At 55.9% G+C, this 14,290-nt stretch overlaps 1 protein-coding gene across 1 annotated transcript; it reads left to right on the top strand.

Moving 5' to 3' along the window:
• Positions 1-2,128: 2,128 nt before the first annotated feature.
• SNX1 (sorting nexin 1) lies at positions 2,129-14,280 on the top strand. The gene is made up of 15 exons (XM_038147431.1): positions 2,129-2,293; positions 5,345-5,447; positions 6,307-6,440; positions 6,962-7,028; positions 8,067-8,110; positions 9,048-9,189; positions 9,668-9,746; positions 9,993-10,068; positions 10,764-10,877; positions 11,004-11,097; positions 12,004-12,209; positions 12,807-12,950; positions 13,293-13,373; positions 13,671-13,742; positions 13,868-14,280. The coding sequence occupies exons 1-15, from the start codon at positions 2,162-2,164 to the stop codon at positions 13,916-13,918; spliced, it is 1,539 nt and encodes a 512-aa protein (XP_038003359.1). The 5' UTR covers positions 2,129-2,161; the 3' UTR covers positions 13,919-14,280.
• The last annotated feature ends 10 nt before the right edge of the window (positions 14,281-14,290 follow it).

The raw sequence follows: 14,290 nt of genomic DNA, 5'->3' as shown, positions 1-14,290 counted from the left end.
CTGCTTCCTCTCCTGCTCATCTTAAAGGAGGAACATGCTCCTCATACTTTATCCATCGGTAGTTTTCTGGGATAGCTGTGTTCATTCCTAGCCATCCTCTTCAAAAGAATGACACTGGCAGGTTCTCCATGGGGTGAGCCCCTCGTTCCAGCCCCACTGAGGCAATCTGGGGAGAATTCCAGTGTGGGGTCTCACCTGCCAGTGAAAGAACAGACCTTGCTGTTCAAATGCCAGGGAGAATTTCAGGCAGGAGGGAATGAGCAGCTGCTCATTGATAGCAGGAGCTAGGGAGGACACTGGCAAGTCCTTCAGATAAAGATAAGCTGCGTTCTGTTTTCTGTTTGCTCCTTGCCCGAGTGCCAGTGTGGATGAAGGATGAAAGTGTGACCTGGCTGCAAATCTGTACTAGACCAAGTTCTCTAGCATGGAAGGTTGAAGATCTCTGCTGGATTTTGCTGCTCCATTACAGGAGAAAGGAGAGGGAAAAGAAGGAAAACCCATCTCTTTGTTACTCTCCCATAGCACCCAGAGCTTTCCACCTGGAGAAACAGACCCTCTCCGTGGGCTGCACCCAGGAATGAACCCGGCTGAGGGCTGTCTTGTGGGTCAAGGACCCCCAGATCATTATCTGCATCTGGAGGCTCTCAATCCAGAGCCGATGGAAATCTGGGGTGTCTCACCTGCCCAGCTCCTCCTGGTGCTCTCCTGAGAGGATTGTTGGCCCCACAGGACAGTGGTGACCCATGACCATAGGCTGTCACTGTCCTGGGTGGGAAGGGGGTGTACGGGGCTCATCCTGGAATCTTTTGGGATATGTGGAGCTCAGCCAGGGCTGTCTTGGGTATTGTATGGGGTTAATCCTGAAACCTCTTCAAGGTGTGTGTCTTCTCCTGGGATGTGTACAGGGTTCATCTGCAGATGTCTTGTGGGAGCATGGGGTTAATCCTGGGATATCTTGAGGTTATGGAGCTCATCCTGGGAGGTTTTGGAGGGTGTATGGGCTTCATCCTGGGGCACCTTCAGGGTATGGGGCTCATCCTGGGCTTTTCTGGGGGCTTATAGGGCTGATCCTGGTCTACCTGCAGGGTATGAGGCTTATCCTGGGATGCTTTTGGTGGGGTATAACTTATCTCGAGGTGTTTTGAGAGGTATGGGTCTCATGCTGGGATGTCTCGGTGGGGTCTTGAGTGCATTCTGGGCATTTTTGAGGTCTGAGACTCATCTTGCAAAATCTTGGTGGGTGTCTGACTCAGCCTGGGATGACTTAAGTGGTTTGGGGCTCATCCTGGGATGTCTTGGTGAATATATGGGTTTCATTCTGTGACATCGTCAGGGTCTGGGACTTATCCTGGAACATCTTGAGGGCGAATAGGGCTGGGACAGCTTCAAGGTCTGGAGTGGTCCAGGGCTCATTCTGGGGTGTCCTGGACTTCATTGGGGGTTCATGCTGGGACATCTCTAGGTTCTGTGGCTCATTCTGGGGTGTCCTGGACTTCGTTCGGGGTTCATGCTGGGACATCTCTAGGTTCTGTGGCTCATTCTGGGGTGTCCTGGACTTCGTTCGGGGTTCATGCTGGGACATCTCTAGGTTCTGTGGCTCATTCTGGGGTGTCCTGGACTTCGCTGGGGGTTCATGCTGGGACCTCTCTAGGTTATGTGGCTCATTCTGGGGTGTCCTGGACTTCGTTCGGGGTTCATGCTGGGACATCTCTAGGTTCTGTGGCTCATTCTGGGACGTCTTCAAGGTACAGGGCTCATCCTGCGATGGTTTGGGGGGGGGGGGAGGGGCTCAGCCTGGAGTGTTCTGGGCGATACGGGAGTACTCCCCGGGCTCTCGAGAGGACACGGGCTCACTGTCGGGGTCCCGTGCCCCCTCAGCCGGAGCGCTGCGGGGACACGGCGCCCCGAGCGCCCCGCTGCTGCCGGGCGGCGGGGCCGCGCTCCTCCTGCCGCCGCCGCCATGGTACGGCCGGCACCCCCGTTTCCATGGGGACGACGCGGCGCCTGCCAGCGGCTGCGCCCATTGGCTGTCGCTGGCGGCGGGGGCGGGGCGGGAAGAGACGCTGCCCAATCCGCAGCCGGCCCGCGGCCGAGGCCCCGCCCCGCGGGTTAAGGCGTGGCGGGCGCTTCCGGCGGGGCGGGGCGGGCGGAAGCGGCGGCGATGGCGTCGGGCGGCAGCCGCGGGTCCCGCTCGCCCTCCCCGGCCGAGCGCCGCCCGCCGCCCTTCCCCGAGCACCGCGGGCTGGGCGCCCCCGACAGCGACTCGGAGGGCGAGGACATCTTCACCGGCAGCGTGAGTGCGGCCGCGGGCGGCGCGCCGCCCCGGGGGCGCTGCGGGGCCGGGCCCGTGTGCGAGGAGTTGCCCGGGGCATCCTCCTGGCTTGGTGAAAATAGTGCGGAACACCCCCAGATCCCCCGAATAAAGGCGGGGGGCGATGCCTCTGGTCTCGTGTCCCTTCAGGGGCAGCTGCGGAGAGGGAGCCGCGGGCCCGGGCGGGGCTCGGAGCGGCTCCCGTGGCCGTGGGACTGAGGAAAGGCTGGTGCTCGGCCGCCGCCCGCTTCCCCGGGCTGTGGCCTCTCCGTTCCTGCAGAACTGCTGCCTAAGGACGGGTTGGGTGGAGCTTGGAGCAGCCTGCTCTGGGTGGAAGGTGTTCCTACCCAGGGCAGCTGGCGCAGCGAGGTGGGCTTCAGGGTCCCTCACGGCCACCCTGCAGTGGCAGCCACAGCTCAGCCTCTTCACCGTGGAGCTTGTGAGGCTTCGCTGGGGCGAAAAAGCCCCATCTGCCTTCCCCCAGCACCATCAGCTCTGATCCCCTCAACATCCAGGGGGTGCTGCCGTGGTACCTTCAGTCTGAGACTGAGGGTGGTGTGGGGGGTGAGGTGACAGGAGGCATCCAGTGTCCCCGGCTCACGAGGGCTTCGTGCTGGGCTGCAGGAGCGTTTTGGAGGCTTTGATGGTACTTGTTCAGCGAACCAGGTGCTGCTGCACAAATCCGTGCTGAAGGTGGGGGTGTGAAGGGTGTCAGCAGCTTTCCTTGTTTCCAGCAGTCTCCTGTGCAGCAAGTCCAGGTTGCTGAAGGCTGTTGGCATTAACTCGTGCTGGCATTTCCCAGCTTTGCTCCAGGCAGTGACCAGCAGGGCAAGAGGGGAGTTAAAACTGCCTGGTGCTTTCCCAAGATGAATTTCCCCAGTCAGCCACTGGCCTCTGGCCTTGGGATCAGCATTTTCCTGGAGCAAGGATCTCAGCTAGAGGGGCCACAGAAGCCCTTCCTGGAGGCTGGAATGCTGTGGGGTTGATTCCCTGAGCTCCAGGAGCCTCTGCCCACCTCACCCAGACTTCTCCCAGCCTGCCACATCCAGCGCAGGAGGAGTTGGTGTCTGTGGCAGGAAGTTCTCCAGGAGCATTCTGCAGCTTTCTAGCCTGGGGAGGCCTTGAGCAGGAGATTGTGGCCATGGCCGAGTGAACCTGCTGGGAATGGCCTGGCCAAGCTTCTCCTGCCACTGACACAAAGCCAGAGCTGTGTCTGCCCTGCTTCTGGTGCAGCTGCTGCCTGGTGTCTGTGAGCTGCGCTTGTGCTTCCCCTTTGCAGCAGGGGAGAAGGGAGATTTGGGGGAATGTGGACGGATTGTGACCTTGTGAAGGTGGAACTCACGCTGCTCTGGGCAAAACAGGAGCTGGGTTTGTTTGGAAACCTGGGGAAGTCCAACCCTGGGCCTTGCAAGAGGAAGGTGCTGGTACCTATGGCAGGTACCAGGTCACGGAGGGGATCTGGAACTTCTCAGGAGCTTTCTTTGGTGAAGAACTGGAGGATGAGGAGGTGCCTTGGTTTAGTGATGGTCTGTGGCCCAGCAAGAGGGGTGAGCACTGAGTGCCCTGGGATTTCATGGGAATCCTACACCCCTGTGCTGGAAGGGGAGGCTGGTGAGCCGCAGCAGCTTATCAGGTGTTTGGCTTTGTTGTGGAAGCCACTGTCGTAACTAACACGGGCCTGTTCTTGTGACCTGGTGGCTTTGCTTGTCTGTGCCCTTGAACGTTAGGAAAACACTTTCTGGGAAGCAGGGGAGGCGGATCTGCCTGGCTGCCAGCGTTCAGAGGCTCAGCAGCACCTGCGCAACCAGCAGGGAAGTGTTTGGGTCAGACCTGAGTAGAACCAGAGCTGGACCTCATCTGCCTGTTGACAGAGGTTGGATCCCTGTGTGACCACAGCCCTTTCTAGGGATGCCTCCAAGGATCAGCTCTCCCCAAAGGAGTTCTGTTTCCCTGTGGTGAGGGTCAGGCTGGCGCAGGGGGACTTCTGCCTGCACGTTGGGGGGTGCTGAATCCAGCCCCAGAGATGGCTGGTGTCACGTATGGGCTGATCTAACAAGGCCACGGCTCCTCTGTAGCAGCAGATGGAGAAGTAGGAGCAGGGTGTGGTGCTTTCACGTCTGAGGAACTGAAGGAACTGAGGAACTAAATTTAAGGCAAACTGGGAAGCAGTTGCAGTAGAAAACTGCTTTGTCCATGCGCAGCGGGCTTCTTTGAGCCTGAATGTTTCCCGGGGGAGCAGAGGAGCTGTGTGAGCCCTTTCCTCACGGGTCCCCACTGCTACCAGTCCTCTTGTAGGCTTGGACACGAGTCTGAAGGACCCTGGGGGGATGTGTGACATGGAGGGTCTCTACTCCCCACTCTCCATCACTGACACACGTAGCTTGTGCCTTTAACTGCTGTGATCCAAGCTGGGAGCAGCAGGATCCCTCCTCTAGGAAAACATCCTTGAATGCAGGAGCTCTTGCCATCAAGTGAGCGTTTCGATGGCTGTTTTCTTTTTACCACCCTAAAGAAAAGCTGCCTCAGCACGGCTTCACTCCTTCAGGAGCGACGTGATCCGGTGGCACTGCCTTGCTGGAGAGAGTGCCAAGGAGCTGCTGGTTTGGAGTCTCTAATAGAGCTCCATTTACTGCCCATCAAAGACCTGTTCTGTTCTCTGCTGGGACCTACAGAATAGCACTTGCTGTCCCCTTCTGCCTCGGGATATCTGTCTGCCTGCAAAGTGAGGGATGGTTTGGGATGCAGGCAGCTGTAACAGGAATGCTGGAGCAGCTCTGTCTTCTGGTGGGGAGGACTGGTTGGCATAAAAGCTCTCAGGTGGGCTGTCCCCTTGTCCCCAAGCCTGCTCCCAGCAGCCAGGATGGTGCTTTCTGGGTGGAAACTGGCTCCAGAGTTTGGTGTGACACTTGTCCTTAAAAGTGGCAGAAAGGGTGATGCTGAGGGGGACAGAGTGGTGGACAAGGAAGGTGACATGTTTGCTCCTCCATCCCTCAGTGTAAATGACCCGTCTTTCACCTTTTAATCCTCTCACAGAGCAACTCCCCGGCCCTGAAAGAAGAACCTCCTCTCCCTGTGAGCAGCTCCTCCAAAGAGAACGGAGTTCATGTGGAGCAGGATGATCAGGACCTATTTGCAGGTGAGTCTGTGTGTGCTGGGCTTCTCTCAGCTCCAGGCCTGGAATGATAGCCTTGAAATACCCGTAACCAAAAGCAGATCATAAGTTCTTATCTCAAACACGTTTGAATCCACTTGCTCTGATGTTGTGTTCAGGAAGGTCTGAGCAGCCTCTGCCAGGTCTCTAGGATAATCCTGCCACAGGAGCAACTGTTTGGGAGCTGAAGAGGATTAAAACGAGGGTTGCTTTTGTTGCCTCAAGTCACAAAGTGTGGCTTAAGGTGGTGAGTGTCTCCTCAGAGTTAAAGGGTTTTCCTTCTCCACCTTCTCTTGACTCCAAGCCAGTGGAAGAAGCATCTCTAGTAGAGACCTGGCTGTTCCCAAGGAACAGGAAACACAACCCCCCTCAGCAGGGGAAAATGAGGAGAGTCAGACATTCCCCAGCCTTGGCATGATGGGCTGAGAGTCAGTTCTGGATAATTCTGCTAAGAGGTGGAAGTTTTTACATCCTCCAGGTGGAGAGGTGGCCTGGGAAGGATCCTTCCTCCCAGGTAAATCTGCCTTGGCTTGAGCTGCTCCAGGGTGCAGCTCCTCAAGCACACAGCAAGGAGGTGATCAGTGAGAGGTGATGCCTGGCTCCTTCTGGAATAGGAAGTTCATTGGATTGACATGATGTTCTCCAGCAGGATTGATCAAATGCTCTTACTGCAGTGGTAATGCTTTGTTGTGCTCTTCCCAGTGCTTACAGGTGTTCTCCCCATGGATTTCTTTGCTCATTAAGACTGTTGTTACTTCCTGGATCCCACAAATCAGAGAATATTGCAATTGCCTTTCCAGAAACCCCAAGAGAGAGGCTGACCCTTGCAAACTTCTTTTGACAGATGCCACTGTGGAGCTGTCCCTTGACAACACTCAGAACAACCAGAAGAAGGAGGTGGCCAAACCATCCAGTCCTTTGCCCTCATTAGATGTAGCAGCAAGTTCTTCTAGAAACCTTTCAAAGAGCTATGAGGAGGTGAGAATTCCAAACTGTCCTGCAGGTTTCAATCTGTCTTTGGCAGGAACCTCTCTGTGTACTCAGTTGTAAACATGACTCTTAAATGATGTAATTAATATGTAATTGCCTTCTTGAATGCCCTGATTTGTATCTCGGGCCATCAATCTCAGACTGATACCCTGGAGTGGGGCTCAGGTCAGCCTGGTGGCATTCCTGCTCGTGTGGAGGTCCAGATTCCTTCCAGAGCTATCACAGTGGTGGATCTGGTCCTGAGGGTCCAAGCTGTGAACTGGAGCTCTGCCGTTTCTTTTTGGGGCTGAGCAGTTTGTGCATCAGTCTGGGCAGATAGTGGGGTAGGAACAACAAACCCAGTTTGGGATCCTTGCCTGGACACGACGAGGAGCTGGAAGGGTTTATAGAGCTGGGCAGACTGAGGTGCTTGTCCTGCAGGGGCACAAGCTCACCACAATGGTTTGGGGTGGGTTGAACCCTCATTTCTTGGTTTTGACTTGCTGTCCCTCTGTGCTTTCTCCAAACAGCTGGAGGAGGAGGAGCAGGAGGACAAATTTGATCTGACTGTGGGAGTGAGTGACCCGGAGAAAGTTGGTGAGTTCCAGTCCTGGACAGGGAAAGGGCTGGGGGAGCCAGGCTGGGCCCTGCAGCTCCTGCCTTGAGTAACGTTTCCAAGGCTTCCTGTGGCATCTTAAAGAAATGATGCTGCACAGAGCCCAGGGTGAGAATGAGCCAGGCAGAGGCAGGTTCTAGAAAGCCCAGAGCCAGTTTTTTGGGATTCCTGGTGCCTGGCACTGTGGTGACCAGCTTGGCATGACCTCCAGGCAGCACTGCCCTGTGTGGAGCTGGCATGGGGTAAGCAAAATTCCCTTAACCTGGAACTGAGTGCATTATTCCATGCTCTGGCACATTCCCTGGAAGCTGGGCTTTCCAGGGAAGCAACTCTGGGTTCAAAATGAGAAGCAAAGAGGGTTTCTGTCTATTGAAAGAGGGGTCAGAGTGTCATGACCAGCTATGTGGAAGTTCCTGGGGTGCAGAAAACCCAAGGTGACATCTTATCCCAGCCAGCAGAGCGGCCCCACGAGTGGCAGCTTGTTCCCACTCCGTGGCTTGTGATCTCTGGAGCTGGGAGGTGTAAATCAGATGTACCTTAAGGGTGGCACTGGAGCTGGGAGGATGCCCTTCAGATGAACTGCCAGGTGAACAAGGGGATTTCTGTGTGAGCTGGAGCAAACTGCCTGTGGTGTTCCAGGATCCAGCCCCATCCAGCCTGACTTGCGTGCCGTGAATAGACTGTTTCATGTGCCCCACAGCCCCCGAATTGTTGGGGTCTGAGCAGATGTGTGGAGCCAGCCCAGAGGCTGCTGGCACAACAAGTGCCCAATTGTCAGCGCTGGCTCCCATAGGAAGTGTGGGGAGGCATAAGCAGGTTGGGAAGTGGCTGCTGGGCACGAGTCCAGGGCCACGCAGCAGGATGCTGCCTCTAGTTTTGCAGGAAGATGCAGGGCTCCATCAGACCCAAACTCGGGATCACTGAGGCACGAAAAGGTCAGGAGCCTTGTGCTTTGTGCTCAGGGAATAGTGGGAAGTGCTGATGTTGTGATCCCAACACCTCATTTCTGTTTTCCTTAGGGGATGGCATGAATGCCTACGTAGCCTACAAAGTGTCAACACAGGTATGTCTAACCCCTCTGTGTCTAATTTCCCATTATTTTTCCATGCTTAAAGGCAGCTGGACTGTATGTCCTTAGCCAAGCCAGCAGTGACCTAAATAAACAGGAGGCCTGAATGCCTTGTTCTGTGGATTCAGGAGTTATAATCCACAAAGGATGAGCCTAGCAGAGGAATAGGGTTGGAATCTGTTTGAAAGGAGACTGGCTTTATTTTCACAGCCAGTTATCTCTTTGCAGCCTTGGCTAAGAGGGATGCTCAGCATTGGAGGAAGCAGCAGGAATGGCATCTGCTGGGAGAGTCCCTGAGCCCGGGGCTGCTGCTGCAGGTTCTGTGCCAGTGGCAGCATCAGATTGAGCTGACCTGAGCTCAACACTCTCTGCAGAGCTGCTGCTGCTGTAGTTGCATTCACATCAGGACCTGTTCCCCTCAGTTTCCGTGAGAAATGCAGCTGCTGGAATGCTTTGGAGTCCTGCTCTGGGCTCTGGAAAGTTGCTCCAGCTGCCTGTACCATGGCTGCTGGGCTACAGGCAACCTGTGGTCTGAAGAAGACACAAGAGCATTTTTTATCCTTAATTCCCGCTCAGTAAACTCAGTCCTAAGCACTGGTGGCCCCTGTAGTTTTCAGGTGGCCTGAGGGGTGTGTCCCTGTTCTTGTGTGGAGCAGGGATGATGGGATTAGGCAGTGGGCAGGGCTTACTGAGCAGTCCATAGCTGCAGGAACAGCTGCTTGTTATTTAATGCCATTAATTCTTCTGCTGGCTCCAGGGAGAACCCAGCTGGGAGAGAAACTGGAAAACCTGGGCCAAAACTTGCTCTGTTCACTGCTCAGGTCTTGCAGAGCTGGTACTGTCCCACTTCACCCCAGAGGTGCCAGCAGGCAGAGCCGGCAGGGCCAGGCTTTCCTGGGGGAACGTGACCCGAGTGCCATCTCTTCCCCAGACCAGCATGCCGATGTTCAGGAGCAAGCAGTTCTCAGTCAAGAGGAGGTTCAGTGACTTCCTGGGGCTCTATGAGAAGCTGTCGGAGAAACACGCCCAGAACGGGTTCATCGTCCCTCCGCCGCCCGAGAAGAGCCTCATAGGTGAGTGAGGAGCTGCACAGCACCAGTGCTGCCACTCCACAGCTCTCCTGAGCCCTTCTGATGGGGAGCTCTGTGCCCAAGGACTGGCCTGCAGCAGTCTCAGAGCTGACGGGGAAGCTGCAGAGTAGACAAGGAAAAGAAAAAAGAATCTGGGTTCTGTGGCACAGACAAAGCTCTGGCTCCACACTTGGAGCTCTGGACTTAAATCCTTGATGGAGTTCACAGATGCCTCCCCACCTGCTTGGTGAAGAGTAAAACCTCTGTGGTGCCACTGAATTGCTGTTCACTTGAGTTCCGCCTGTTGCTTTGCCTCTTTCCTGCATGTCAGTTCCTTGGGTACGAGCAGATTTCAAATTTCCAAAGTCTAATTCCTGCTGTAAGATTCCTCCACTGTCACCCTGATAGTCTGTAAGAAAGCACTTTACCTGGTGTGTAGAGTTCGGAGCAGCTCATCAATCACGTCTTCCCTCTGTGCTAGGCATGACTAAAGTGAAAGTTGGGAAAGAAGATTCCTCCTCTGCAGAGTTCCTAGAAAAACGTCGGGCTGCTCTGGAGAGGTATGAGCCCCTTGGCTGTCCCTGAGCTGAGTGAGGGATCTCAGAGAGGTCTGGTCTTCATGGTGGCACCACCAAATTCCTCAAGGAGATAGGAGAGCTGGTGGGTGAATTAGAGCAGTTGTTGGCTCTGATTCCAGCCCCCCAGCTGCTGTTCTGGAGTAAATACCAAGCTGTGATGGACAGATTTACAATCAAAAGCTGGATTTGCTACAGCCAAAGTAACTCCTGGAGTTGTTCCTCCCACAGGTACCTACGGAGAGTGGTCAGCCATCCAACCATGCTGCAGGACCCGGACGTCAGGGAGTTCTTGGAGAAGGAGGAGGTCAGTAGGGTGGAGTAAGGAATCCTTGGAAGTGCTGAAGGAAACGGCTCTTGAGCAGTTAGTGAGGCAGGATCCCGCAAAGCTCAGCGGGAAGTGGCAGAGCCCTGTAAGAGTGGGAGCTGGTGCTGGCACCAGGTGCCCACCAAAGCTGCTGAACCGTCCCCTCAGCAGGGCAGGAGGGAGGAAACAAACAAAAGGCTTGTGGCTTGAGGTAAGGGCAGGGAGAGATCACTCACTCAGCAGGTGCCTCATGGGCAGAACAGAATCATGCAATGGCTTGGGCTGGAAGGGACTTTAAAAAGCCCATCTCATTCCACCCCCTGCCGTGGACAGAAACACCTGCTGCTATCCCAGGTTGCTCCAAGCCTCGTCCACTAGCCTTGGACACTTCCAGGGATGGGGGAGCCACACCTTCTCTAGGAAACCTGTGCTAGAGCCTCATCACCCTCAAAGCTAAGAATTTTTTTCCAATATCCTATCTGTCCCTGTCCTCTGGCAGTGGAAACTCTTTCCCTCTTGTCCTGTCACTCCAGGCCTTGTTCAGAGTCCCTCTCCAGCTCTCCTGGAGCCCCTTTAGGCACTCAGTGGGGCTCTGAGGTCTCCCCAGAGCCTTCTCCTCTCCAGGTGAACACCCCCAGCTCTCCCAGCCTGGCTCCATCTCCTATGGCAAAGCAAACTTTTCCATTCCTTTCCAGCTGCCAAGAGCAGTGGGAACCCAGACCTTGAGTGGAGCAGGAATAATGAAGATGTTCAACAAAGCCACGGATGCAGTCAGTAAAATGACCATCAAGATGAACGAATCGGACCTCGTAAGTGTCGTGGCGCCTCTGGGCCGTCCCTGTCCTCACTCTGGAGCTGCATGCTCTTCCCAGCTCCAGCTCTGGGTGCAGGGAAAGCCCCCCCGTGGGAATCAGCTCTGCATTTCCCCATTGCAGTGGTTTGAGGAGAAGCTGCAGGAGGTGGAGTGCGAGGACCAGCGGCTGCGGAAGCTGCACGCTGTGGTGGAGACGCTGGTGAACCACCGCAAAGGTGACCGGATGGACACTGGGGCTGGGACAGTCACAGCCTGGGGGTCACCAGGGCCAGGTGTCCCAGGGACACTTCCAAGGAGCTGGGATAGTGTTGTAAAGGACTTTCTGTCTCTTCCTCCTGGGCGACAGATGTAAAATGGTCACCCCAGTTCTTCTGTCCAGCTCCACAAGCTTGGGATGGCAGTGTGGAAGGGAACCCGTGTCCTGTGGGATCATAGAATCCCAGGATGGCTTGGGGCCTAAAGGAACCTTAAAGTCCATCTTGTTCCACCCCCCTGCCATGGGCAGGGACACCTTCCACTATCCCAGGGTGCTCCAAGCCCCGTCCAGCCTGGCCTCGGGCACTTCCAGGGATGGGGCAGCCACAGCTGCTCTGGGCACCCTGTGCCAGGGCCTCCCCACCCTCACTGCAAAGAATTCCTTCTCAATATCCCATCCATCCCTGCCCTCTGGCAGTGGGAAGCCATTCCCCTTGTCCTGTCCCTCCAAGTCCTTGTTCCCAGTCCCTCTCCAGCTCTCCTGGGGCCCTGTTAGGCACTGGCAGGGGCTCTGAGTCTCCCTGGAGCCTTCTCTTCTGCAGGCTGATCAACCCTAATTCCCTCAGCCTATCTTCATGGGCCAGAAGGCTGCTGTAGCAGACCTGAGCAGAGCTGACCTCTGGGAATGGGGATGTTTTCCTTCCTCTGCATTTTTCACTGACTTCTGCAAAGCCGTGTCTGTCCTCCCGCTCAGCTGCTTCCCTTTTCCTCATGGCTGGAAGCTGCTAGCTCTGACTGAGCCAGTGCTGGCTCTTCCAGCTGGTATCTCCTGGAGCAATGGAAAGGCAGCTCCAAGGGCTGAACCCTCTGCTGGGGAGCTCCTGGTGCAGCCAGGCCCATCTCCTGACCCTCATCCCGTTCCCCAGAGCTGGCGTTGAACACAGCCCAGTTTGCCAAGAGTCTGGCCATGCTGGGAAGCTCAGAGGACAACACGGCCCTATCCCGGGCCTTGTCCCAGCTGGCTGAGGTGGAGGAGAAGATTGAGCAGCTGCACCATGAACAGGCTAACAATGACTTCTTCCTCCTGGCCGAGCTCCTGGGGGACTACATCCGCCTGCTCTCGGTTGTAAGGGTAAGGACTCCTTTGCTCCTGCTCCTCGCACCCATCGTAGGCTTAGGGATGCCAGGAGGTCTTCCAAACTCCAGCACAGGACAGAGCAGAGGGTGGGCAGGGCATGGCCTCTTCAGGCAGAGGGAAAACTTGCTGGTTGTCCAGGTGTGCACTGGTTAGGTTGGAAGTTGGTTGTAGGTGAGGCCTGGCTGTGCTGCTGTTCTCCAGAGGGGATGCGAAGCAATTCACGGCTTGTGGGTGACCCTAGCCCTTCCAGAGGTGAAGGCTGGAGCTGTGAGCTGGTAACCTGTGATACAGGGGGTGAATACTGACCTGCCAAGTGCCTGCTGTGGCAGAACCTGAGTGCTCCTGAACTTGGGCATCAAGTCCACACAGCCCAGCTGGTGCACTGGGAAGAAGCAATCCCACGGGAGTAGCAAGTCCAGCAGGCTGACCCCTTCCTGCCCCAAAGGCCAGACCACCATATCCTTGGTCCCCTGGTCCATACGGGAGCTGTGGATGCTCCAGAGCAGGACTCAGCCTGTGTTCTGGCTCAGCTTTGGTCCAGGACCTCCAGTGTCCCCTTGTCAGGAGACCTCTGCTCCTCCTTCCCCTCAGGGAGCCTTTGACCAGCGCATGAAGACCTGGCAGCGGTGGCAGGATGCCCAGACCATGCTCCAGAAGAAGAGGGAGATGGAGGCCAGGCTGCTGTGGGCAAACAAACCCGACAAGCTGCAGCAGGCCAAGGATGAGATCTCGGAGGTAGGGAACGGAGCGTGGGGTCTCTGCTCTGTTCCTGCCCTCTGGGCTCCAGTGGCTCCAGTGGGGAAGGAGCCTCCTGGGCTGGGGAGCGTCTCCTGAGCGGGAGGGACAGGTGGCTGTGGCCAAGCTGCCCCAAGGGCTAAGCCAGCCTTGAGTGAGGCTGCAGAGGGGCTGCTCGTGGTCCTGCCTCCTGTGACCTCCATGCCAAGGTGGTGGCAGGCTGGAAGGACCGAGCTCTGCTCCAGCAGCACCTCTGCCGTGCAGTCGTGGCTCCAGCCCCCCATGGAGGGGGCAGCAGGAGCTCCTTCTCCTGCCCCCAAACTGCACTTGCTGTCTCCACAGTGGGAGTCCCGGGTGACACAGTACGAAAGGGACTTTGAGCGGATTTCTGCTGTCATCCGCAAGGAAGTGATACGGTTTGAGGTACGTTGAGGGCAGCCCTTGCACTGACCTGGGCTCCTGCCCCTCCTCCTGGCACAGCAGCATCCCTAAATCCCAACATGTGTGAGCTGGGGTGTTGATGAGGGCTTTTGGTTGAGGGGGCTTCCCCACAGGGAATCTTAAAATGAAGCTGGGTGGGCAAAGATCCTGTGTGTCCCATGTCCTGGGCTCCTCACGGGACCCCAGGGGGAACAGGAAAATCCTGGTGGTTTCTCCTTCCCCCTCCCAGACTCCGGAGGGTTTTGGTGGTTGGTCCAGCCTCATGCCCATCTCTTGCAGAAAGAGAAATCTAAGGACTTCAGAAACCACGTCACGAAATACCTTGAGACGTTACTGAACTCTCAGCAGCAGGTGAGTGGTCCCTGGTGTGATTTGATGTCCAAGTTCAGGCCGTGCTTGTGAATCTCTCAAGCATGACCCCCTGCACTGCAGCTCCACTCTCAAGGCTCCTGACTCTCTCCTTCTCCTCCCTGCAGCTGGTGAAGTACTGGGAAGCGTTCCTGCCTGAAGCCAAGGCCATTTCTTAATTGGACTGAGCAAACAAACCTGAACTTTGCCTTTTTTTTTTTTTTTTTTATATACACTATACCTCCTCCTCTTTTCCACGTGAGCGACCCCTCGCTCCACATGCTGGAGCTGGTAGAGGTGTCACCCCCAGAAGAACAGCTTGTGAGCCAGTAACTCTTCTAACTGTATATTTTTCATTTAGCAACATATATTTTCTTACTGAAGAGAAACTAGTTTCCTGCTTCCAGACCAGACCTGCAGCCGGGGGGCTAATGAGATCTGGCAAATATCTATTTTTCAGGCTGGGTTTTAAGGCTCTAATGAATTATCTTACTCCTGCAGTGCCATTACAGTTCTGTAATAAAACTTCTATCAGGGCAAACAGTCTCTGG

This window comes from Motacilla alba, chromosome 10, assembly GCF_015832195.1.
Source record: "Motacilla alba alba isolate MOTALB_02 chromosome 10, Motacilla_alba_V1.0_pri, whole genome shotgun sequence".
NCBI lineage: Eukaryota > Metazoa > Chordata > Aves > Passeriformes > Motacillidae > Motacilla > Motacilla alba.
Note: the sequence above shows the minus strand (reverse complement) of the source record. Positions and strands in the feature narration are given on the sequence as shown.

Excerpts from the sequence above, each read along its gene's own strand:
- SNX1 (XM_038147431.1), top strand. The coding sequence starts at position 2,162 with ATGGCGTCGGGCGGCAGCCGCGGGTCCCGCTCGCCCTCCCCGGCCGAG. Across the intron at positions 7,029-8,066 it reads GAGTGACCCGGAGAAAGTTG|GGGATGGCATGAATGCCTAC; the intron begins GTGAGTTCCAGT and ends TGTTTTCCTTAG. Across the intron at positions 9,190-9,667 it reads GCCCGAGAAGAGCCTCATAG|GCATGACTAAAGTGAAAGTT; the intron begins GTGAGTGAGGAG and ends CCTCTGTGCTAG.